Below are 27305 nucleotides of genomic sequence, written 5' to 3' on the forward strand. Positions count from 1 at the left end.
AAGTAAACTAAAGTCTAAAATACTCAGTTATTTGTTTAATAGTAATTTAACATTATATAATAAACATATAAAACTATGAATTGTAATTTTAAATAGTTTAAAAGCATGTAGAATAGCATATGTAGGCAAGTATATTTACTTCTTTTTTTATCAAGAAGCAAAGAAAAAAGGAAAAAAAAGAAACAGGGCAGGGTTCGGTGGCTGAATCATCCGTCCCCACCAATGGCAAAACCAAATCTACGCCCTTGAAGTGAACCCAAATGCAGACACCACACGGAGGCTCGGAGGTATAGTGCAAACGAACAATTTATTTGGCACTCAAAAGTGGCACACAATGAAAGAGGTGAATGAAACAAAACACTACACGTGAACTAAGGGCGAGAGGGTAGTGATGTACGATACCACTGATTTCCTTTCCGATCCGATACCAAGTAATATTCAGGGTGGTATCGATGATACCTTGTACAAAAACGTATTTTATTTATTGTATCTCAAATTATAGCGTCATAATGATTACAGGACATCAGATTACTTGTTCTTATCACTTAATAATGCAGAGTTCATCATACATAAAAAAAAAAACAAACTGAAATTGTGCACTATTTGAACACCTTGCCTGCCTGCAACACTAAAGGACTCCGTGAGAGACGTCTGTCTCGCCCTAGCAGCACCTGTCCCTGTCCTCCTCTTCAGTTCGTCTCAACATACGCTCGTCATATTCTGTGATATGATTTACTCTGAGGTGTTTGACAAGGTTAGTGATGTTGCCACAACCATACATGCCAACCCTCCCGATTTTTCTGGGAGAATCCCGAATTTCAGTGCCCCTCCCGAAAATCTCCCAGAGCCACCATTCTCCCGAATTTCTCCCGATTTTCCACCCGGACAACAAAACTGAAAAACCATATCGCAGAATTCATAGCGCGGCCCAGCCAATTCCAATTTCCAACAATGGCGGCAGCTACTTAGTTTTAATATTACTCTTATTTCTCTTTCCGGGTCGCAAAAAAACTTTGTTGATTAGAAGACAACAACATGTTGGACTGTCTCTGCATCGTGTCAGTGACATGTTACTGTCCTACAGCCACTTTACTGAGTCACCATGGGAGGAGCAGCAGAATAAAGCTCACAGTGACAACATTAGAACAACGTGACAGAAACACATGTAGTTGTGGAGAAAACAGTGACTTTGGAGCTGTTCTCACACACTGTTGTGCTGATCATTAAACAGCAGGGGGTGTCCTCACTGCATTTACAGCATAGCTGGCAGCTCAGACCAGCTCTGCTCTGCATAATAACTCACACTTGGGTTTTTGTAGTAAGATTTATTATGTGCTGTTACATAAGTACAAATGTATGTGTGACATGTATATTAACAAAGACAAAGCAATAATTCATTTTTAAAAATGAGAATTCATATATTTTTTTAATAACTGGATAAAATATGAAAGCATACATGATGTTTGTATTAGAAGGAGGCCCCTATGTCTGCATCAAAAATAAATTCCTCGCATTCAATTGACAATCAGCCACCATAAAAATACAAAATATTATTACGACATGATTAAAAGCTCTCTACATGAGACCTTTGAGGGAAAGGTCATCATTTTTCACTGGTTAATCATTTTCAATTCAATTCAATTTTGTTTATATAGCGCCAAATCACAACAAAAGTCGCCTCAAGGCGCTTTATATTGTACATTAGATACAGAGAAAAACCCAATTTTCTTTTTTAATTTTTTTTTATATTTTTCTTCTATGTTTAAATTATATAAATTCAATGACATTGCTCACATATGTGGGGAATTTTTTCAATACTTTTCTTGAGATGAGAATAATTTTGAAAATAATTCTGACTTTTTTCTGCCGGAATCAACAAAGCACAGGGAGCCACATGTTGTATTTGGTACACATTTGATATCAGATGAATAAAACAAAAACTGAGCCACAGTAACTTCTCCTTAGGACCAAAAAACTGTGAAACAAACTTTGACTGCTGTCTCAATAGAGATATCAGAACTGATCAATTATCAATAAGTGATTCATTTTTAATAGGCTTTTTTTAATAGTAATATCCCATCTGTCCGCAAAAAGAAAAAAACCAAAAAACCTGTGGTGTACATCTGAACATGTAGCATAGAGCAGTATCAGGGGAAAAAAGCCATCTACAAAGCTGCCTAATGCTTCTTTACATGATTCACTCATTCCAAAGGTTTTTGATAGCTGATGGTGTGTTGGGAGTACCAATATGCTGCTTTGTTTTTTTCATCCACTCTGCTCCTCATCTCCTCCAGTTTCTGGATCTTCTCTGTGTTTCCTTTCTCCTTCATCTTCTCAATCAGGAAGTCCAAGTGGACAATAGTGGAAAATGAATCAGCTTTCAGAGCGATCTGCTCCAGACTGACCACATGTTGGTAGGACTCATCCAATAACTGTGAGCTCTCTGCTGTCAGTCGGATCATTTCCTGTTCAATATTTTCTAACAGGCTCGACTTCTCTTCGCTTTCTTTTTGATGCTCTTCATATTTCTGCAGCATTTTGTCTGTGTTCAGTGATGAATCAGTCGCTGTTCTCATTATTTCCTTCACTTCCTTTGTAAGAGGTTTTAACTGACTCCTCTTCAACTCACATTCTGCCACATTTTTTTCATATTTCTGTTTCATTTGTTCATTGGTCTTGTTAACTCTCCTTGTCTTGGTCACATATCTCCAATTTGCTTTCACGTGATCTGATGTAGGACACTTTTTTTTACATGAAGTGCAGCAGCCTTCTTTCATGACCTCACAATGTGAAGGATACCAGGCCATCGTGCATCCAGGATAGTGACAGGTCTCCTCACAGACTGTACAGCAGACAGCTGCTTCATAAAAAACTAAACCCCACATCCCACCATCAATGCGTACTTTCTCTTTGTAGACCTCATCAACCTCTACAGTGAACTTTTCATTCCTCTTAATCTCTTCTTTGTGTTTCTTTATAGTTTGTTGGATTTTTACAGCTTGCTCACTTTTCTGTTCTCCTTGGCTCTTCAGAGTTTCGTACATTTTTTGAGCTTCTTCAATCTTTTTCTTTTCTTCTTTCTGTTTTTCTTCGTGTTTTTTCAGAGCTTCTCGGATCTGTCCAAATTCTGTCTGTTTCAGTTCAGTCAAATTGATTCTCTCTTGCAGGTTTTGGATGCAGGCTTTTAGTCTGTTTCGTTCATTTAGCACTTCGACTGTTGTCAGCATTTTTTGAGGATTAGATGTTTCTAAGAAGTCTGTGAGTTGATTCATGTTTTCCTGTGTGAATTTCCATGAATATTTTAAAGACTCATTTTCTTCTGCTCGATCTTCATGCTGGCAGTTATTAAAGAGGAAGTAAACAGGCTTATTCTTCCTATTTTTGGCACATTTAATGTTTGCAGCTTGAAGAGCTTGACGAGGGTTTTTAGGTTTTGTTCCATCTGAGTGTGTGATCAGAGCTACAATGTTTTTCTCCAAGTTTTTTCCAAACAGAGACGTCACTGAATCAAAGATGTACATCAGTCGATCACTAAGTCGATTATCACTCGCCTTCATCACCAGACCCACTGCACTAATTTCATGGACTCCATCCTCTGATCGAAACAAGTCCAATAATCTGTGACTGATGATGTCATCATGTTCAATCCCTCTGGTGTCTCCATATCCAGGAGTATCGATGATGGTCAGAGAATAGGGCAAAGTTTCACCTTCAAACCCAAAGATCTCGTACATGATCACATCTGATGTCTGACTTTCTGTCTGACGTTCCTTTTTCTCCTCCTCTACGATGGTAAACCAGACGTCATCCTCCCACTTCACTCCCATGGTGTAGTTGAGCAGAGCATTGATCAGAGTAGATTTTCCTGCTCCTGTTTCTCCCACAAGTAAGATGGTTTTATTTGTCTTCCCTGGATGTTTTTCTCCAACAGTCATTCTTGTCAGAGTTCCAATCTTCTGTTTCTTTGCTCTTAGCTGATAAACAGCAGGAGATTGTGAACTGATGAGATAACTGTTTAAGATGATGTCTTCATAGAGTGATGAGATCAAACTAATCCTGCAGAGTAAAGAACAGAAAGTCTTCAGTACACACCCACTCGCACAATGTATATGTTTTTCAGATTTTCAATTAAAAAATTTCCAGATTGTCTTATTTTATTTAATTCACTTAATGTTAGTGGTGCAACGGATCAAAAATCTCACGGTTCGGATCGGATCACGGTTTTAAAGTCACGGATCGGATCAATTTTCGGATCAGCAAAAATAGAAAAAAAAGACAAAAATTCTACTCACCGTTTACTTATTTAAGTATTTTTTGTCTATTAAAAAAACATTCAACTGAAGACTCATTTCACGCACTTATATAAAAACAAATTAAGGTGCATATGGACATTATGGGCCAAGCTGGGCAGCCTCTGCATCCTCTGCACACAGCCATAAACAACCAGAGGAGTCTGTTCAGTGACAGGTTGCTTCTCCCAAAGTCAAGGACCAGCAGACTTAAAAAGTCCTTTGTCCCACACGCTAACAAACTGTTTAACTCCTCACTGGAGGGGAAACGGGGACAGAGGAGGGGGGAACAAGTAGCTGTAGTGCCTTTTTACTGTGCAATAGTTTTTGTTAATATCCAACGGTGTAATAGACTCACAATACTTAAAATGTGCCGTTCCCCTGTATTCTTATTCCTATTTATCCCTTTTGTATTCTCTGTATTTATAAATGTGTATATATGGTATATTTCTGCTCACATTCTGCAACTTCTGTCGGTGCTGTGCTACTGGAAACTGAATTTCAGTTTGAACCCACCCGAGGGATAAATAAAGTTTCATCTAATCTAATGTCATCTATAGGGCAGTGCAGGGCTTTGTATACCACTCCGCTGTGATATAACGAGCGGTCATGGTCACGTGGCTTTCCGTAGCGCTGGAGCTCCACCCATTTGTAGTTAGAGCAACAGAAGATGCCTGGGACAGTTCAGCCATAACTTTAAACTTCTCCTGCTCATACATGCTTGGAACGATCTTGCCACACTGAAGTGGACGCGCAACGAGATATCATAGCGTGGCTCAAGCACGTTCTTCACAGTTTAAACTCCTTGTTTTGCACAACAGACGACGGCCTCCCGTCTGCAGCTAAACACCCCATTAGCTTTTGTAATAGCTTTAGCCCGGTCGGACTGGGCAGTAAAGGCTGCTTAAACTCCTCTGCTCCGCTACTTGGACCGCTAGCACTGACCATAACTACCGCTTGACAGACTGACCACGCGCACCATACGCATACTTTTTTTTTTCTTTTTCGAATCTTCGGATCACGTGCGTACCGAACCGTGGAGTGGGATCGGTTCGGATTTCGGATCAACCGTGATCCGTTGCACCACTACTTAATGTACATAATTCACTTACTTGCTGCAATAACATCCTCCTGTAAATATTCACTGTATATATTCACTCCTGTATATAATGTTCTCTCTTTGTTGCACAGTTGAGGAGCATGTTAGGACACATGTCATTGCGTGTTGTATTTGTATAACTATGCATGTGACAAATAAAGAATGCTGAATCTTGAAAAACATGAAAACATTAGGAATATGTTCCTGTTGTTTAACACCGAAACCTGAGCCGATTCTTTTCTGCTCAGAATCAAAAGTCACATAAAATTCAACTTTTTTTTCTTTTAATCATTTAGATTCATAGTTTTTGCCTGTCTGCTTTCACAAAGCATTAAAGCACTTTATATATTTCTGAGACCAAAGTGACTGTGGAGGCTGACTGCACACTGCCCACGTGATCAGAAGACAGTTGCTATTTTTTTATTTCTTTAGTTACATTATAATTACAAATAAATTATGATTTATTCCTGAACTTTTAATTGGATTGGCATGACAGTCATCTGGGTGGGTCATAGCTGTTGCTGGCCTTGATTCATACAGTTTTAGTTTCAGTTTTAAAGTTTATTGTCACTATTGGAATATTGGGCTGATTTTCCGAGCAGATTTACAAATTTGGTGCTGAAGTCCAAAAGAGACACTTTCTAAAAGCACTTAGCAGCAGTTAACAGACAAGTTAACCACTGAGTAAAATACTCAAAAAGTTGATTCTGTTCATCTGGACGTAGCATTTTCAGTGGGAGAAAATGCTACGTACAGATGAACAGCTTCAACTTTTGAGGATTTACTGACCTGGATGATTGAGTATGCATCAAGACCATTAACTAAAATAGTTATTCCATGACTGAACAACAACCTCCAGCTGTAACCTTCTCTCTATAGTGATAAGGATAAGAATCAGCACGTCCAAGTCTGAGGCCATGGTTCCCAGCTGGAAATGGTTGAAGTGCAAATCACAGTTTGGGGAAAAAGATGCTGGACTTGTTTTTTTGCACATTATTGTAGCTTTAGTTCACTATAGAAAGGTTGGTGTAATTCTTCCTCCTTTAAACCGCATGCTAATTTCTCTTTATAGTGTCTTTTTCATGTTAATACACAAAACACTGACTGATTCCAGTTTCTTTATGAGAAAAAAAAAAATTTCTGAAGCTACCGTTCAAATCCAGCTATGGGAATCAGGTTTTTCTCATCCTCTCCATCGATATATACCGTATTTTTGGACCATAAGCCGCTACTTTTTTCCTAGGTTTTGAGCCATGAGGCTTATACAAAGGTGCGGCTATTCTGTGGATTTTTCTTCCACCACTAGGGGCACTCTAACCAGAATTAGAATAAAAAACAAGATAGATGAAAAATCAATGCAAAGAAGAATACGCTACTTTTTCTTTAGCAGATAGAACACACAACAAATTACCAACTGGTAATTATTTTCAAATCCTCGCCCCTTCATCATGGAAACCACACGAAGAAGTTCGTATGATGCAAGTTTTAAGTTGAAGGCCATCGATCTTGCTATCCAGGAGGGAAACCGCGCTGCTGCACGCAAGCTTAGCGTCAATGAGTCTATGGTGAGACGTTGGAGGTGGCAGCGGGAAGAGCTCATGCAATGCCAAAAGTCGAGAAAAGCTTTCAGAGGACATAAAAGCAGGTGGCCTGAACTTGAAAATGTCCTGGAGGAATGGATGAACACACAGAGAGCAGGTGGCCGAGGTGTATCCACTGTACAGATCCGCCTGAAAGCCAAAACAATCGCCTGCGAAATGAATATTGAAGATTTCAAAGGTGGGCCTTCATGGTCTTTCAGATTTATGAGACGTAAAAACCTGTCCATCAGGGCATGGACCACTCTCTGTCAGCAACTCCCCCCTGACTATCAGGAAAAAGTTGAAAACTTCCACAAATTCGTTGAAAAAAAGATACAAGAAAACTCCATTGGACCAGACGACATAATCAATATGGATGAAGTACCTTTAACGTTTGATCTGCCTCTGACCAGGACCGTTAACAAGACAGGTGCATCATCCGTGTTGTTGAAAACAACAGGCCACGAGAGGACGCACTTCACCTGCGTTCTGGCATGCACGGCATCCGGACAAAAACTTCCACCAATGGTGATTTTTAAGCGCATAACTATGTCGAAAGAACAACTCCCGAAAGGCATAGCGGTCAAAGTTAACACCAAAGGGTGGATGATAGAAGGCCTAATGAAGGAATGGTTAACGGAGTGCTATGGGAAGCGCCCCGGAGGACTTTTTCACCGGAAAAAAGCATTGCTTGTTTTGGATAGCATGAGGGCCCACATCACAGATTCTGTGAAAGCAGCGATCAAGAAAACAAACTCAATTCCAGCTGTGATTCCTGGAGGTACAACAAAGTATTTGCAGCCACTTGACATCAGTGTAAATCGGGCATTTAAAGCTGCACTACGGGTTGAGTGGGAGACTTGGATGACAAGCGGTGAAAAGTCATTCACAAAAACTGGCCGCATGCGAAAAGCATCCTTTTCTGATGTCTGTCAGTGGATCCTAACAGCGTGGAGTGCTGTGAAAGAATCCACCATCACCAACGGGTTCCAAAAGGCTGGACTGCTGCGCGAAGAGAGCGGCGCACCTTCAGAGCCAACTTCACCAGAGGATGACAGTGACACGGAGAGCGAGACTGATGGAGACAGATGTGATGAAGCGCTTCTGAGCCTGTTCAACTCCGACACTGAAGAAGACGACTTCATGGGTTTCAGCGAAGATGATTAAAGTGACTTGTGGTTTCAAATACAGGAAAAATGAAGGTAAATAAATAGCGGTTATTTTCTCTTGGTTCTGTTCCGTTTTAATCAGCAAAGTTGCTGCCGTGTTAAAAGGCATTGTTCGGAAAGAATCTGTTCAAGTACATACATGTACATTTACAGTACAAAATCGTTCTGTACATGCAGTAAATATCTAATTTTTCATCATAGATATCTGTGGCTTATAGCCGGGTGCGGCTTGTATATCTTTTTTAAAAAAAAAATTTTAAAAATAGAGTGGATGCGGCTTATTTACAGGTGCGCTCTATTGTCCAGAAAGTACGGTAAATAAATTTAGTTCATTAAAACTGTGTGATGCTGAGCGTGAGATAAACATAGGACAAACTTTCACTCGTGTTTCAGCAGTGATATTAATCTGTGCACTTTTATCTAATAATCAGATACCTTTGAAAAACTGAAGTAATTACAGTCACTTTTGTGTAAGTGCTCTCAGTTTGACATACCTCCGTGATTCTTTGGTTCCTTCATCCTCTCTCCTTTTCATCTCCTCCAGTTTCCTGGCCCCCTCTGTGTCTCCTTTCTCCTTCATCTTCTCAATCAGAAAGTCCAAGTGGACAATAGTGGACACTGAATCAGCTTTTAGAGCGATCTGCTCCAGTCTGACAATATGCTGGTAGGACTCATCCAGGAACTGTGACTTCTCCGCTGTCAGTCGGTTCATTTCCTTTCCAAGTAAATGAACATCCTTCTCTTTAGTTGGTGGTTCGTTCTTCTGACCTCTCTTTATCCTGGTCACATATCTCCAGTTTTCTTTCACATGCACTGATGCAGGACACTTGTTGGTACATGACGTGCAGTGACCATCTCTAAAGACCTCACAGTGATTTAAGAGCACCGTGCATCCAGGATAGTGACAGTTCTCTTCACAGACTGTACAGCTGACAGCTGCTTTAAACCCGGGCCAACCAATCACTTCTCTAATAAGTTCTTTATGTTTAAAAACTACACATGGAGTTACCTCTTCATTGTTCATGTTGTCATGTTTCTCCACAGCTTCCTGACTCAGTTTCATCTCTCTTTGTTTTACTTCAGTGAATCTGATTCTTTCTTGCAGGTTTTGGATGCAGGCTGTCAGTCTGATACTTTCAGGTGTCGCCTCTCGCATTAGAGGTGTTGCTTCTGTTAGGAAGGCTGTGAACCCGCTCATTCCTCTCTCTGAGTTTTTATAATTTTTTTTCTGGTATTTTTCTCTCTGGTTTTTATGCTGGCAGTTATTAAAGAGGAAGTAAACAGGCTTATTCTTCCTATTTTTGGCACATTTAATGTTTGCAGCTTGAAGAGCTTGAAGAGGGTTTTTAGGGTTTATCCCATCTGAGTGTGTGATCAGAGCTACAATGTTTTTCTCCAAGTTTTTTCCAAACAGAGACGTCACTGAATCAAAGATGTACATCAGTCGATCACTAAGTCGATTATCACTCGCCTTCATCACCAGACCCACTGCACTAATTTCATGGACTCCATCCTCTGATCGAAACAAGTCCAATAATCTGTGATTGATGGTGTCATCATGTTCAATCCCTCTGGTGTCTCCATATCCAGGAGTATCGATGATGGTCAGAGAATAGGGCAAAGTTTCATCTTCAAACCCAAAGATCTCGTACATGATCACATCTGATGTCTGACTTTCTGTCTGACATTCCTTTTTCTCCTCCTCTACGATGGTAAACCAGATGTCATCCTCCCACTTCACTCCCATGGTGTAGTTGAGCAGAGCATTGATCAGAGTAGATTTTCCTGCTCCTGTTTCTCCCACAAGTAAGATGGTTTTATTTGTCTTCCCAGGATGTTTTTCTCCAACAGTCATTCTTGTCAGAGTTCCAATCTTCTGTTTCTTTGCTCTCAGCTGGTAGACAGCAGGAGGTCCATCAGATTTCTGATCACTCTTGGAGATGATATCTTTCAGTGAGACATTACTCATCCTGCAAAAAAAAGCAGAGTTTTAATCAGAGGGCAGACTGAGTCTTCATGAAAGTGATGTCTGTGCTTCTCATGTTATCTGTACGATGCATCTGCTGTACAGCTCAGACTTAATTTTTACAAACACTGTGATGTTAGAAATAAACCTGCAGACACAAACATGTATGTGGTGACAGAAACTGAACATTTATGTTTTTAAAAATACAGAAATCAGATGAAGCGAGACATATTTCACATTTAATAATAATGCATGTTAACCACGTGAGAAGGAATATAAAATGAACAAGTATATCACAAGGGAGCTTCAATAACAAAACTGAATAAAATATGAAAACTGAAAAAAAACCTTAAATAAACAAACAAATAAAAAAATAAATCAACACAATAATGTCCATCACCCTCATTATCCTGTCAGAATTCAACAGGGCATCCTCTCCTTCTGTTAGAAATCAATAAATAATCAATTTTAGGTCATACCTTTGTTTCACAGGAAACGGAGTTAGAGATCAATCACCTTCACTATCTACTCCAAGAGAAACTAATATTCAAACAATTCAAATTTATTACTTTTAAACAGCAGTGAAAATCTTTTCTCTTTATTATGTAAAATAATAAATATTAACTCAATAAAACACAATTAAACATTAACTACATGCAAACTTTCCCTTTTCACGTAAGTGGCCTCCTTGACTCCCCTCTTTGCCAAAGGTTGTTTGGTTTCCTCTGGCAAAGCGCATGGCACAACACAGATGAGCTACCTTGTCAGGCCAGGACTCTGCAGTGTACAGGGAGTGCAGAATTATTAGGCAAGTTGTATTTTTGAGGAATAATTTTATTATTGAACAACAACCATGTTCTCAATGAACCCAAAAAACTCATTAATATCAAAGCTGAATGTTTTTGGAAGTAGTTTTTAGTTTATTGGTTTTAGCTATTTTAGGGGGATATCTGTGTGTGCAGGTGACTATTACTGTGCATAATTATTAGGCAACTTAAGAAAAAACAAATATATACCCATTTCAATTATTTATTTTTACCAGTGAAACCAATAGAACATCTCCACATTCACAAATATACATTTCTGACATTCAAAAACAAAACAAAAACAAATCAGCGACCAATATAGCCACCTTTCTTTGCAAGGACACTCAAAAGCCTGCCATCCATAGATTCTGTCAGTGTTTTGATCTGTTCACCATCAACATTGGGTGCAGCAGCAACCACAGCCTCCCAGACACTGTTCAGAGAGGTGTACTGTTTTCCCTCCTTGTAAATCTCACATTTGATGATGGACCACAGGTTCTCAATGGGGTTCAGATCAGGTGAACAAGGAGGCCATGTCATTAGTTTTTCTTCTTTTATACCCTTCCTTGCCAGCCATGCTGTGGAGTACTTGGATGCGTGTGATGGGGCATTGTCCTGCATGAAAATCATGTTTTTCTTGAAGGATGCAGACTTCTTCCTGTACCACTGCTTGAAGAAGGTGTCTTCCAGAAACTGGCAGTAGGACTGGGAGTTGAGCTTGACTCCATCCTCAACCCGAAAAGGCCCCACAAGCTCATCTTTGATGATACCAGCCCAAACCAGTACTCCACCTCCACCTTGCTGGCGTCTGAGTGGGACTGGAGCTCTCTGCCCTTTACCAATCCAGCCACGGGCCCATCCATCTGGCCCATCAAGACTCACTCTCATTTCATCAGTCCATAAAACCTTAGAAAAATCAGTCTTGAGATATTTCTTGGCCCAGTCTTGACGTTTCAGCTTGTGTGTCTTGTTCAGTGGTGGTCGTCTTTCAGCCTTTCTTACCTTGGCCATGTCTCTGAGTATTGCACACCTTGTGCTTTTGGGCACTCAGTGATGTTGCAGCTCTGAAATATGGCCAAACTGGTGGCAAGTGGCATCTTGGCAGCTGCACGCTTGACTTTTCTCAGTTCATGGGCAGTTATTTTGCGCCTTGGTTTTTCCACACGCTTCTTGCGACCCTGTTGACTATTTTGAATGAAACGCTTGATTGTTCGATGATCACGCTTCAGAAGCTTTGCAATTTTAAGACTGCTGCATCCCTCTGCAAGATATCTCACTATTTTTGACTTTTCTGAGCCTGTCAAGTCCTTCTTTTGACCCATTTTGCCACAGGAAAGGAAGTTGCCTAATAATTATGCACACCTGATATAGGGTGTTGATGTCATTAGACCACACCCCTTCTCATTACAGAGATGCACATCACCTAATATGCTTAATTGGTAGTAGGCTTTTGAGCCTATACAGCTTGGAGTGAGACAACATGCATGAAGAGGATGATGTGGACAAAATACTCATTTGCCTAATAATTCTGCACTCCCTGTATTTACACCTACAGGCCAGTGGACACTCTTTCAGTGATGAGGATGTACACATCCTGGACAGGGAGGAACGCTGGTTTGAGCGCAGAGTCAAGGGGGCCATTTATGTGAAAAGGAAAGACCATCTCTGAATCGAGGAGGGGACCTAAGGGTCTGTCACCATCTTGCTGTGATTGCAGCCATTCGTAGTCTAAGGAGCTTGGAAAGAAAAGCGTCTGGACTTCTTTGAGTTGCTTGAAGACGTTTCACCTCTCATCCCAGAAGCTTCTTCAGTTCTAAGGGTCAATGGTGGAGAGTCCCAGACTTAAACCCAGTGGGAGTTTCCCCCCAAAGAGGGACAAAGGACCCCCTGATGATCCTCTACCTAATCACATGAGCCAAGGTGTGAAAGTGGGCGTGGGTCCCAATCAACCAGGGTTTCGGATGAGCTCATTGTGAAACCTGGCCCCACCCTATCATGTGATTTCCTGAGGTCAGATGGCCCAGGATGTGCGTGGGCGTTAAGGCGTCTGGGAAGGGATCTCAAAACTGGATTATAGATGGCAGACAGTTGGTGTCGTAAACCACCGCCTCTGTTCAAAGATGGTCGCTCACAGTGGACAGTAAGTATCCCTTTACATTTCAGAATGCAATAACATGTTTATTTGCTTTTTACACACACAAGAAACTGTAAAACCCAAAGTGCAAACACAGATAAGAGGGATCAAAGTTCAACGCCCACGCACATCCTGGGCCATCTGACCTCAGGAAATCACATGATAGGGTGGGGCCAGGTTTCACAATGAGCTCATCCGAAACCCTGGTTGATTGGGACCCACGCCCACTTTCACACCTTGGCTCATGTGATTAGGTAGAGGATCATCAGGGGGTCCTTTGTCCCTCTTTGGGGGGAAACTCCCACTGGGTTTAAGTCTGGGACTCTCCACCATTGACCCTTAGAACTGAAGAAGCTTCTGGGATGAGAGGTGAAACGTCGTCAAGCAACTCAAAGAAGTCCAGACGCTTTTCTTTCCAAGCTCCTTAGACTACGATGACCTGGATGACTGAGAACCTTCACAGACACATTGCAGCCATTCCCCAACTCTCTGTGAATGGTACTCATGTCCATTGATCAATGAGTTTTGATCAGTGGTTGTTGATCCGTGGTCATGAGAATTTGCATATTAATGATCAAGGAACTGACCTCCCAGCCCATTGCTGCTTCAGTGGTGCTAGTTTCAGTCATTATGCAAATGTACTGTTTATAAGACTGGGGAAACCTGCAGTCAGCTGAGGCTAAAGAACTCACTTGGATGACTGACGAAATGTTCCTCCCACTGAAAACGCTTCGTCCAGATGAACAGAATCAGCTTTTGAGGATTTACTTACCTGGATGATTGAGCATGCATCAAGACATTTAGAACAGTGGTTCTCAAACTTTTTACAACAAGTACCACCTCATAAAATATATGGCTCTTGAAGTACCACTATTATGGCCAACATTAAAGTATAGTAGTATAGGCCTATTTAACACTATATACAGTTTACATGAGACAATTTTATTTCTTATATGAATGTTATTTATTTTAGCTGTTATAAACAAGTGATAATAATAACAACTATACTGTATTAAAACATTCACAGCAGGTGGGATATCCAATCTTTAAGTGGTGTTTAAGTAAGAGCAAAGAACTCTGGGTCCAAACTACTGTGCTTTTATTAAGGCTGTTGTATTTTTTTAAACATGTTTTAATGTTTTGTATCTTGTTCTATTTAATCTCAAAAAGCCCCTAAAAACAGTCAGCGATCACTGTCAGCCTCTCTCGGTTTTTATTACCACTGTTCATTTTAAAGCTTAGTTTTTAAAACCGTACGATGTAACTACAGCCCAGCACATGCAGCAGTATATTAATGACTAACCTCGTATTGTGGATGGATTATCTCAGTTGTTCTCCTGACTGAAATTTGGTCCGTTTACAGATTCCTGCCATTCAATTGCATTTGTCCCTAACCATCGGGAACCCTCACGTTATCTTTTATCAAGTAAACGCTCATCCTCCAGTTTCACTGTGTTTATGTTATGCTAACATAGCTGTGTAGCTACCGATCATGTAGCACATCATTATACACCAAATCGCCAAACTTCAGTAACCCTACAAACATCACTGCTGGTTAGTTTTCCTTCTTCATTTATGTCGGAAGCTGTACGTTTTTATTTTTGCTGTGGTGGTTAACCCTTTAAAGCCGGTCGGAGCGGGCATGCTCCGTTTTGCGTAACTATTTTTAAATCCCGGTAGAACTGCAACCACGTAAGCTAGTGCAATATTTTTTTTTTTTTTTTGCATATGAAACCGGAGGAGTTGTACTTACATCCTATGCCATCAGCTTGCCCTAAGTCACGGTTTCCTTCCACATATAGCTTTGCAAAAATTGCATAAAAAGCGCGTGCAGCAACAAAAACAATATTCCAGAAACACGCTTTGCTGATCCGATCAGCTGTTCGTAACACTTCATACGCTGGAATAGACGTCAGCGCAAACTATTGTATGTCCGCCATTACCTGCCCGAAACCGGAAGTGGCGTCATATTCGCGGAAAGTTTTTCACCATCAGGGCCTTGTGAGCCTATATTGGTGTTTTTAAAAGTTATGTTTGACTTTATAACTTTCTGTGTCGTTTCTGGGATGCTTAGAAGTCAAATTACACTGCTGGAAATAGTTTATTTTCATGCATATGCTGTTTTTTTGCAAATTTGCACTATAATATTTATTTTCGTTTTTCCTGCAGTATATAAAAATTGGTGTATTTCAAAAATAAAACTATGAAGACACTCAAAATAAATTTCCTGTGGTGGGAAGCTATTTTGTGCAGCTTTTTTGTATTTACAGTTTTGAGGGATAAGCCTCTTAAATTTCTCTAACTAGAAATATATGTTAAAAAAACAAAAACGTTTTTCAATTTTTTTCTGGTTTATTGCACTTTTTTCCAATTTATGTAATTACTATGCACTTAATGCATACATATTATTAAAATGTGGGCTATAATGGTTGTATTGATGTATAGCAACTTGAAATGCTCCCAAAAATGGCACTACAGCATGTAAAAATATAATATAAGCTCTGGCGGACATGGTTCTATAGTAGGTCTTAAAGGGTTAAGCTGCTGGATTTTTGGCTTCACAACCCTCCTTTGTGGTTTGTGCATGTCGAAGCTCAGTTTGCTCTTCGTAACGTTTCAGCCGACAATACGAATACCATCATGTGGTGGCCTCACTGGATCTACTGTCCACCTGCCGAGTGATGAGCCTCATCCAGAATCCCCCACCCAAGAGAAATACATGCCAGTGCAAGCTGGCCTCACCAACTCCCCACTGCTGGCTGCGAAGGATTAGCGCTCACTCGCAGAAAAAGCAGATCGCATTCTCCTGCCTAGTAGGAGCTTCAGCATCCAGGCGATAGCTCCTGACTCACCGACGGCATCTCCTGTGCCCCCGCCAATTCTCCCGGGGGCCTCCGACATCGATGGTGACTGATTGCGGTACTGCGACACCGCGGAAAAGGGCAACATTTTTACCATCAGCGTTTTGGCACCGCAGCACGGCGCTATCTGCCGCCGGTTTTAAGGCCCAGGGACACGAGCCCGCCAGCACTTTGTAGCGCTGGTGATAAGGAAAGGCTGCTCTTCTTTTTAACACTCCTGTTGTTTATCACACACATCCCACTAATGACCTCATTGTTGCCACCTTCATAAGGAAGTGGCAGAGAGCCAGGCTGTTTTTCAAGATGTGCACTTCTGTATACTTGTGTGTACTCGTGTGCGCTTGTGGGTACTTGCGTTCTTGTGGACTTGTGATCCACCATTAATCACTGTTCCAATTCAAGGTACAAATCAAGCAGAGTACGCTCAGTACGATGTGTTCTCGCTTCACCTGTTTTATCAACCATGCATCGGTGACTTGTGTGGACTTGGTACAGCCAAATATCCCAGAATGCATTTCGTCCAAAACTCTAACTCAGCAATGGTAGGGTAGCGCAGCTAAAAACTTTTAAATATTACTTTTTTTTGGGTCACAAAATAAACTTAACACATTTTCAGGGGAGAGTGTAGCTGTGTAAACTTCAAATATCTGCTCGGTTTATCAAGACATCACATATTTTGCAAAAGTGCTCCGACATTTTTGGAGATGTCTGTCACCAGCTTAAAGCTGACCAAGTGGACTGTGGGAGAAAGCCAGGATTTGATCTCATGACATTTCTTGGTTAGGCAGCGGTGCTGACCACAGCACCATCACGCTGCCTCATCATTATGATAGTTATTATAACCGGCGATACACTAAAATGATGGTGGCAGACTGGGCTGTTGTCGGGACCTGCTGCCTTCTGTATATTCACCTTTTTAAGTATTTTTTAAGTGTTTTCTCATCTGGTTAAGGACCACATTAGTGTGCTGATTATAAATGGGAGAGACTCTGAACATCTCCCATTCTGTGCATTCAAAGCAGTCCTCTAAGGCTTCCATCACTAGCTCCAACCAAACTCTGGGGGTGGGGCAGGTCTGAAAGGATTCTTCATGTTTGCATAGGACAAGTCCTGCACATTGAAAAGTCCACATTGTTGGAAATGTGGAAGAAGTATGAGGAACAGACTGAAGTTTCCTGGTACAATGAAAACACTCTCTGACTGTGTGCCTTAGAACTCAAAGATGGTCTGATAAAGAACACTCAGGACCCCCGTTGTGTTTTGTGGGATAATTTCTTTCATTTATGTATCATTCACAGTATTTTATTGTATAATGCCTTGGTGCCACTAGATTTTAGCAAGTCTCACACTTATACTGTTGACAGATGGTATCTCAGGAAGTTGGAGGGAAGCACAAACGACCCAGAGTGGGGGAGGAAGAGTCTTTTGTCTCTTTCTCTATTGTAAGAGGTAGCAAAGGAGTGTGGAACTTTCTTTGGAGGGAAAAAGACCAAATTTGTGAAACAGCTGTGTACTGCCTTTGTTCCTGTAAAGGGGTATTTAACTGAGAGCCATCCTAGGGGAGACTCTGCTGACCGTCTGCCCCGCGAACATGCATTCTCTCCACCAAGCTTGGTTTTCTGTTCTTGTGTTTTTGATTAAAGAATGTTAGCTACCGCTCACCGTTTGTCTGCAGGCTTTATTAAATGGAAAACTTCCACAACAGTTTGCACTGGGGGGATGAACACAGCCATGATAAGTGGTAAATTCCTTCGGCAGCTAAAAGAGTCTGCATTTAACAGTGAGCAGCTCTACGTCAGGAGAGCACCGACATCGGAATGAAAGGTTGAGTGGGGAAAAAATTACTGTGGTAACTGTGGCAGGTTTCTTCAGGCTTCCTAACTGCTGGATGAGGAGAAAATAATGGAAAGTGATGCAGTCTTTGCATAAATACATGAATACCTAAGTGTTCAAAGTGTCTGCTGTCACTCTGATGGAGACTGCATGTGTATTAATGGGATGATTTACAAAACTCTTTGTCAGATCTTCATCTTACCGGACAGTGGCCTTTGTAGAGCTTTCACACAGCTTCTTTCCTGACAGTCCCAGGTTGTTGTGTCTCAGGTCCAGCTCTGTCAGACTGCAGGACGGGGAGCTGAGAACTGAGGACAGGTAATCACAGCTTCTCTCTGACAGGTTACAGCCCCTTAGTCTTTAACAGAGAAACAGAAGAAGAAAGGTATAAGCACCACCAATCACACAGAGCAGACTGAGGACTCAAAGATTTTCAGATCCTCATCACACAGTCAACCATAGATGGAATGAAACTGTAATAAAAATAATATAAATGCAGAGATTTCCAAATTATTTACTGCTTATATTAAATTTAAAATTGCAAGACTACATATGAGATATTGAAGACATTTTATTATGTTCTGAAGACAGGTGCTTTGGATTGACGTCCAATCATGGATGATAGTGACTTAAACATGCTTTAGAGTCAGCCTCTGCTGACTCTTCTGTCAGTAACTAATGAAACACTTCATTCTGGGAAGATTTTTATCTATTCATCTGGACTTCCTGATGACAACCTCTGTCAAAATGAGCAAAGAAAAAGGGGAAAAGAACTTAGCCTGCATGTATTTATAATGTGTGAGTATCAGACTTGTACATGTGGAAATACAGTGGCTAGCAAAAGTTTTCGGCCCCCTTGAACTTTTCCACATTACAGCCACAAACATGAATCAATTTTGTTGGAATTCCACGTGAAAGACCAATACAAAGTGGTGTACACGTGAGAAGTGGAACGAAAATCATACATGATTCCAAACATTTTTTACAAATAAATAACTGCAAAGTGGGGTGTGCGTAATTATTCAGCCCCCTTTGGTCTGAGTGCAGTCAGTTGCCCATAGACATTGCCTGAAGAGTGCTAATGACTAAATATAGTGAAGCTGTGTGTAATCTTTTTTTTTTTTTTTTTTTTTTTTTTTTTTTTAACCTGTCCCGTTTGGTTCTTTTGCCATCAGAATTATTGTCTAAAGGCGAAGAAAGATGCCCAACGGATTTACTTTACCAAATGGACCATCCCAGCCTTGCCGTAATAGTCCATCTGATTCACCTTTTATTGTTTATTTTATTTTCACTTGCTGAATACGGGACAGACTTGACTGGTGGAAAGAAAGGGGAGAAAGAAAGAGGGAAAGAAAAAAAAAAACCTGAGAAGAGGGACGGGGAAAAAGGGCAAAAAACAAAATCCAACAGAATAAGCAGACAAAAAAATACATATCGATCACCTGGATCACCTGTTGAGAAAGAAAAAAGAAAGCAAGCAGATGAAGACGAGAGTAATAAACAAGATCACAATGATCTATGGGAATATGACAGTAAATACTAAATATTAAACATTATGGTGCAGCACGTGAGATCGACAGCGCACAGTGTGCTTTGAGGTAGGAGCCCAAAAGGGTGTAGTTTGTGTGTGTGATCACCCGTGTGTACACCTGTGAGCATGAACGCTTTGTTTTTAAAAAGGTTCCTTCATGTAATGATCCGCTAGAGGGTGTGGGGGCCACTGCCCCGACCTCCAGGGCATGAAGCAGGTATGGAGGAGATCAAAACTCCAGACATCCAGAGGCCCCCAGAACACAAGAGACCAAGGAAGACCAACAGAGGGGCAGCCGCGCCACTATCCCAGAAAGAGCTGAGGAGAGTCCCAGATGAGGGGTCACTCAGCAGCCGCGAGCAGAAGCCAGGGGGTTGCAGTGACGTGCCCGTGAGCTCCGCCGGCAGCCAGCTGTGCCTGAGTGACCGAGCCCGGGCCGAGGGCCGAGGCACCCCATCCCCGGCGGGCCCGGCGAGCCCCAGGCTCCATGCCCGATAAGCAGCCGCCAAGGAGTGAGCCGGTGGGTACCCGGCGCCACCCCCGGACACAAAGAACCACCAACGCACCGATGTCTGAGGGCGTCTGCCACCGGCAGGGGAAGTGGTGGGGGGAGATGGGCCTCCAAACCTTGGAGGGGCTGAGATGTCATCAGAGAGGTGGGGTCTGATACCCAACCTGACATATAGACACAGACATACAGGCACACACAGATACAAACATCCATTCCCACCCTCATGCTCTCAACACTCACCCAACGTGGAGACAGACATAGAGAGACACTGTACACACAATCACACTCCCCAAGCGTACTCTAGGCCCCGGGTCTAGGTACCCTTGCCCCTGGAGGGGAAACTGCGCCCAGACCCAGGTGGTGTTACCTTTTTCCCTGCGGTGGGGAGAAGCAGACCGCCCGACTCCGCAGCAGCAGGGAGGCCCCACATTCCAGACCCCAGTCGGACGGCCAACTCCTCCTCCTAGTCCCCCCGCTCCAGCAGGCCGCAGAGAACGGGGGTGTAGGAAGACTCCAAACCTCCCTCCACCCGCTCATATGTAGTGTTGATGTATGTGTGTTCTAAGGTGCATTTAAAACCCAGGAGGGCATGGAGCTACCTGCCAGGGAAGCAGGTAAGCGTATAGCCCCTCCTGCTAGCCCTCAATGTCTACGTATTTTAAAATTGAGAGGTGGGCAGCGACGCCAGGGGTAAGGTGTACACCCTGGTGGTGATTGGAATCCGTGTAGCGTGCCCACCCCCAAGATCCTATATGTATGTGTAATGAGAGTGTGAGTAATGTGAATGTCTAAGTTGTGGGATAAAATTGAGGCAGAGGCAGCCAGAAGGGGACAGAGGGGGGGGGATGTCTCCTCTGCACCCTGGTGACACACCCCTACCCCAAGGCCCTGCATGTGTGGGTGATTGTGGTGGAGCGGGAAGAGGGAGGCAGCTGGAGATGGGGAGGGAAGGAAGGGAGGGGCAAGTGACCCCTCCCTGGGGTCAGCTCCCCTGCTGACCCCAGTAGGCACCCCCATACTCTGCAACCCGCCAGGGAAAGGGGGGGCCCAGTCCCATCCAGACCGGGGCCCAGTGCAGCAGCGCCGCCCGGCCCCACAGAGCCCGGGACAGTCCACCTGACCCCACCACAGAGAAAACTGCACCCACCCCATCATCCACTCATCTTCCAGACTACACAAGACAATAGACGCCCAGGCTGAGATCTTCCTCCACCTCTCCTGTATCTCCCCCTCCTGCAGAGAGAGTTCCTGAAGAGAGGAAGGCTCCTGCAGGATGTGACAACCTCCCCCACCAGTCGAAGAGCCCCCCAGGTGGTTCGATGCACAGGCGGCACCCTGCGCCAGGACTGGGCCCCCATACACCCACCCGCCCACAACCCCGGCAACACACCAACCAGGACCCAAGCCCCTGAGGCTTGGCCAGGGCCCCAGCCCAGAGACGGAGTGCCCCAGAACCTCACGCCCATCCCGACCCACCCAGGGGCAGCCAGGCTACCAGGTCAGTAACCCACGTCCGTCAGCACAGACCCTCCCCTAGCCCTGCTGCACGCAGCCACGAGGAAACCGTCACCTAAGAGCCAACAGAGCCCCTAATTGGCCATGACCGCTACCCCGGGTTGAGCCCCCCAAGGAAGATGCTCCCGGGGAACCCCCCGATGCCCTAAGCCTGTCCCTACCCCCACACCAATCACAACAGTGAAGGTGGGACCAAACTAAGACCCCCCACCCCCACTAGGTGATGGAGCTGATCAAAGGAGCCCAGAGCAATTGATCTGATGTGGTGGCAGACGCTGTATCAAGACTAATGTGATCTAATAGATAATTTCTATATTGGTTAGAATTAAGATTATTTTTATTTTTCCAGTTCATGAGGACTGTTTTCTTGGCTATGCATAGGGCAGTGAAAACCATATGGGCTATATTCTTTTCCGGAGTGACATTATCTAAGCTGCCCAACAAACGTACTAAAGGGGAAGTTGGAATGTTACATTTCAGACACTTTGATAAGTCTTCACATATCTCGCGCCAAAACTTCTGAACTGGTGGACAGAACCAAAGTGCGTGGATATAATTGTCCGGTGAATTGGTTTGGCAGTGTGAGCAGTTGTTGGTAGACGTAAAGCCCATCTTGAACATCCGATGACCTGTATAGTGTACTCTATGTAGTATTTTGTATTGAATTAATTGAAGACTGGGATTTCTAATTAGATGAAAAGTTTTTAAGCAAATCTGAGACCAGAAGTTTTGGTCAAAGTTAACTGATAAATCCGCTTCCCATTTTGCAATAGGAAGTGATATTGATTCATCTGTTTTAGAAAGCATTCTGTATATTTTGGATAGTAATTTGGGGTTTTAAGAGTAAGAAATTGAACCACACTTGGTGGTGTTTGTAGTTCAACTTGACCCGGTTTAAATCTCTTTTTACTATGGATTTAATTTGCTGATATTCTAAAAATCTTTTCTTGTTGATCCCATATTGTATAACTAGTCTGTCAAATGAAATAAATTCTGTTCCTTCTAGTATATGTTCTAAATATTTGATTCCTTTACTACTCCAATCTGAAAAGTTTATCATATTATTGTTTTGTAATATGTCAGGGGTTGTTCCAGATAGGTGTACGCTTTGCATGGGATTAATGAAGACTCAGTCAGCTTCAGAAACTCCCACCATGCTGTCAGAGAGGAGCTGATGTTGATGCTTTTGAAGCATTCATGTCGTTGGATGTTTGAGCTGATAAATGGTAGATCTGAAATCTCTAGATTATTGCAAAGTGCTTGTTCTACATCTAGCCAAGGTTCATCTAAGAGGGTATGTTTTTGCCATCCTGAGATAAACTGAAGCCTGTTGGCTAAGAAGTAGTGCTGAAAGTTAGGTACTTCTAATCCTCCTTTATCCTTGGTCTTTTGTAGTGTTTTTAAGCTTATACGTGGGGGCTTATTTTTCCAAAGGAATTTGGACATATATGAATCTAGAGATCTGAACCAATCTTGCGGCGGGTTTAGTTGGGATCATTGAGAATAAATTATTTATTTTTGGTAATACCATCATTTTTATAGCGGCAACCCTTCCCATGAGTGATATGGGTAGACATTTCCACCTAGTCAGATCACCTTCTACTTTCTTTAAAAGTGGGATATGGTTTAATTTAGTTAGATCTGCAAGCTTGGGAGAAACATTAATACCTAAATATTTTATATTTCCGATTGCAGTGGAGTAGAAGAGGAATTATGGAAGGAGCAATTAATCGGAAGGACTGTGGATTTTGACCAGTTAATTGAGTAATCTGATATTCTTGCAAAAGAGTTTATCAGTTCAATCACCCCAGAGATATTGGTTTGTGAATTTTGGAGAAAGAGTAACACATCATCCGCATAAAGGCTGATTTTATGTTCCACGTTCTTGCATTTTATGCCCTTAATTACTGAATTCTGTCTAATTGCTGCTGCTAGTGGTTCGATAAAATTGCAAACAGTGAAGGGAGAGTGGGCATCCCTGCCTGGTGCCCCTCAGGAGACAGAAGCTGGAGGATGTCTGGTCATTTGTTCTGACACAAGCTGTTGGGGAATTATATAATATTTTTAACCAGTTGATGAAAGAAGATCCAAAACCAAATTTGTGTAAAGTTGCAAATATAAATTTCCAGTTAACTCTGTCAAATGCTTTTTCTGCATCTAAAGATAATATTGTAGTTTCAAGGTTTTTACTGTATGAGTAGTCTATCAAATTAAGTAATCTACGTGTATTTGTTGATGAGTGCCTACCTTTTATGAATCCAGTTTGGTCAGGATGAATTAAGAGGGGGGTTATTTTCTCTAGTCTCTTTGAGAGAGCTTTGCAGATTATTTTGAGGTCTACATTTATAAGGGATATTGGACGATAGCTTGAGGGATATACAGGGTCTTTGCCTGGTTTTAGCAGGAGATTTATGTTTGCAGAATTCATATTTGATGGAAGTCTGCCATTTTCTTTGATTTCCAACAACGTTCTGTAAAAAACTGGTGCTAGAATCGTCCAGAATTCTTTGTAGAATTCTGCAGGAAAGCCATCTGGGCCTGGAGCCTTATTATTGGGCATACTTATCAGGGCTTCCTGGAGTTCACCTGGTGTCAGTGGCGAATCTAGTGCCATTGCTTGAGTGTCTAATAATTTTGGGAGAGTTATGTTGTCTAAAAACTGATCAATTTCCTTTTTAGATGGGTTTATTTGTGGTGAATACAACGTTTATAGAAATCCCTGAAAATGTTGTTTATTTGTTTCGGTCATATATTGTGTTCCCAGATGAATCTTGAACAGCACATATAGTTGTTTTTTTCTTTATTTATTTTTAGCTGGTTTGCTAGAAATTGACCGGATTTATTACTATGTTCATAATTTTGTAAGCGTAGTCTTTGTACTAAGAATTTTGTTTTTTTATCAATTATCTCATTTAATTCTAGTTTTGTTTTGCGCATTTTGTTCAATGTTTCCTGATCTTGGTGGGACGCGTAGGCTTCTTCTAGGGATTTGATGGTTTTTCTAATTCCTGAATATTTTTGTTTTCTTCTTTCTTTTTATGTGATGAGAAAGAAATTATTTTACCTCTCATCACAGCTTTCCCTGCTTCCCATAGAACAGAAGCTGATGTTCCGGGAGTGTCATTATAGTCTAAATATAAAGTCCATTCTTTTTTAAAGTATTTAGTAAAGTCTTCATCTTTAAGCAGTGATGTATTAAATCTCTAGTTTTTACTTGGCGTAGTATTATTCTTGTGCATTAGTGTTAAAGATACAGGAGCATGATCGCTGACAGCTATAGGGTGAATCTCAGTGTCTGAAATGTCACTCAGCAGTGAGCTGCTGACCAAAAAATAATCCAGACGAGAGTAGGAGTGATGAACATGTGAGAAAAAAGTATATTCTTTACTGGTGGGGTGAAGGGAGCGCCATGCATCGCAAAGACCAAAGTCGCTCATATACACAGCAAATTCAAAAGTGTTAAATGTATTGGTGTTAGTAGTCTTCTTGCAAAAGTAGAGTTAATTTTACTCTTAGTAGAGTCACATTCCTTTAATGTAACTCTGAGGTGTAAAATTATAGTAGTTAAAACCGAGTGTTAAAAATGAGTGTTTCTATGTCAAATCTGGAGGTGTTAACAATGGAAACATTAACTCTTGAGCTCTTAACTCCGAACTCCGAGAGGGGCTATGACACTAATAGAGTAAATTCACAGACTCCGCTCCCAGCACCACAGATTCTGATCCAAGCTGAAGTGAAGCCGTTTAAGAACATTTTGCTCTACATATTTCTGAGTTGTTTTCCATGCTTGGTAAGTCATTTTTTCAAAGATTGTTTCACTTATTATTATTAGCTTTTACTTCTGTGGCTCTTTGGAGTTGAGACAAAGCTGTGTGAAAGGCATTAGCCATGTTGCTCGGTGATAGCATGATATTCTGTTTTAGCTAGCTGAAAGGTATTGTTTGCGGGCAAATACTACAGCCTTGAAAAAAGCTTGCTTGTGAATTTTCAGTCAAATTTTTGGTCAACTTAAATACACCTAAAACAATGTCTAGAATGTGAAATGTTGGTATAATGGTGCTACTTGAAGCCTGAAAACGATCTCCTATAAAAACAAAACAAAACGAGCAAACAGCAGTAGCTGCTGTTTGCTCGTTTTTTTCTATATATGTCCTGACTGGGTTCTGTGTTAGCATTTAGATCCCTCCAGAGTTTTGTGCACACGGTTTAGGTAAAAATGAAAAAGGTTGAGGTTTTAAATTTGGTTCGGTATTACCTGTTGTCTGTGTCCTTGTCTTTTGGGAAAATACTTTACACAAGTAATGGCTCAAAAATGATTCCTTTTTCTACTGTGCTGCAATTGATTACCGGATTATTTGTGCAATTAATTAGTGTCAACTAATTTTTAATCAATCTCCACACAGAATATGCCGTGAATATGAAGGTGGAATATGGGGGAGAGCAGAAGTGCGTTGAAGTTCCACAAAGTGACGAATGAAGGACATGCATATTGTATTGAAGAAATAAGTGATGAGAATGCTGTTATTTATTTGCATTTACCAGCTCACCTATGTCAGACTTTTTGATAAACAAAATTCTAATGAAAGTGAGAACATCTACATTATTACATCTTTCAGAAAATGTTTTGAAATTGTGGTGCACAGTTCAGAATAAATGTTTTTCAAAAATCATTGCATCTTTTTAATGTTTATTTCCAAAGGTAGAAGTAGAATTTTCACTTTTTAGAATTAATTAGAAGATAACTCTTATGTAGTTAAACTAAAATACTCTTTGAGAGTTAATATATAAACTCTTAACACCTAGTTAGCATTAGTAAGTGTTAAATTATCAACTCCAGATAGATTTGGTGTTTAACACTGAATCAGAGTTAACTGACCAACTCTCCAAAAAGAGTTAAAATAACACTCTCTGGTGTGGACCCATATAGACACTTTAATAGTGTTGAAATCAAATCTGATAGTGTTAATTTGGACATGCTGGATTTGCTGTGTACTGTTTGATTATATTTGTGGACTGCCAGTTACGCGGAGTTCCTGCTGTATTGAGCCTATCCATTTCTTCATTTAGTCCAAGGTTGAGGTCGCCTCCAAGAACAAGTGTGCCATCTAAGTGTTCAGAGAGTGCACTGAAAAAACCATGAAAGAATGAGGGATCATCAACATTTGGACCATATACACTTACAATACATAGCTTTTTATCACATATAGATAGTTTAATGATTAAGAATCTGCCCTCTGGATCTATAACTGTATCAAGTACTGTGAAATTAATATTTTTATGTATTAAAATTGCTACTCCCCTTTGTCTAGAATTATAACAAGCTGAGAACACATTAGGAAACTCAGGTGTTTTAAGTTCATTCGAACCTTTAAGAGGTCTGTGGGTCTCTTGTAAAAGGACAACATCTGCCTGTAGTTTTTTGAGTTGGTTAAATATTTTTAACGTCTTTTCTCTGGAGCCAGCTCCATTTACATTCCATGTAACGAATCTTAGTTCACCCATAGATATGTTTGTATAACTAGGGGTGTATGCTGTGTGTGTGGCTTAGGTGGAGAGAATACATCACCTGTTCATAAATAAAGAGAAGGAGAGAGAGAAAAAATGTGTGGCGAGATGCTCCCTGAGTCTGACTATGTGTGTGCATATTTACTAATATGAGTAGTACGCTTGACTTAAGTGTATGTATCCTATACTGTGTGCGCTGTCTGTCTGATGTAAATGTGCTGCCGTTGAGCGCATGATTGTGCGTGATCGTGCTGTGCGTATGTGTCGAAATAAAGGATGTTGTTTGTGGATGAGTCTGGAAGCAGGTGATCGAAGCAGTGAAAGAAATAAAGAAAGAAACCAAGGACAAGGGTGAGCAGCATAAAAACAGGAGGGGGAAAAAGAGAGAAAAAAAAACGAGAAGGAGAGAAAAACAACAACAAAAAAACCAAAAAAAAAACCGGAAACATTCCAATCATACCGTTGACGGAGAGTGACGGTGTTAATTCTGCTATGAAATCACACTT

The 27305-nt window shown here is 41.4% G+C and overlaps 1 protein-coding gene across 2 annotated transcripts in view; it reads right to left on the reverse strand.

Moving 5' to 3' along the window:
* Positions 1-288: 288 nt before the first annotated feature.
* The window catches only part of LOC116312949, a 52234-nt gene continuing 25217 nt past the window's right edge, over positions 289-27305 (reverse strand). For both annotated transcript variants that reach the window (XM_039608029.1, XM_039608030.1), the window contains 3 exons: positions 17940-18095; positions 8632-10107; positions 289-4056 (listed from right to left, as the gene is read on the reverse strand). In XM_039608029.1, coding sequence (XP_039463963.1) covers positions 2202-4056; positions 8632-10107; positions 17940-18095 — 3487 coding nt within the window. In that variant the 3' untranslated portion in view covers positions 289-2201. The remainder of the gene's footprint in view (positions 4057-8631; positions 10108-17939; positions 18096-27305) is intronic.

This window comes from Oreochromis aureus, linkage group 3 (assembly GCF_013358895.1).
Source record: "Oreochromis aureus strain Israel breed Guangdong linkage group 3, ZZ_aureus, whole genome shotgun sequence".
In the NCBI taxonomy this organism is placed as follows: Eukaryota; Metazoa; Chordata; class Actinopteri; order Cichliformes; family Cichlidae; genus Oreochromis; species Oreochromis aureus.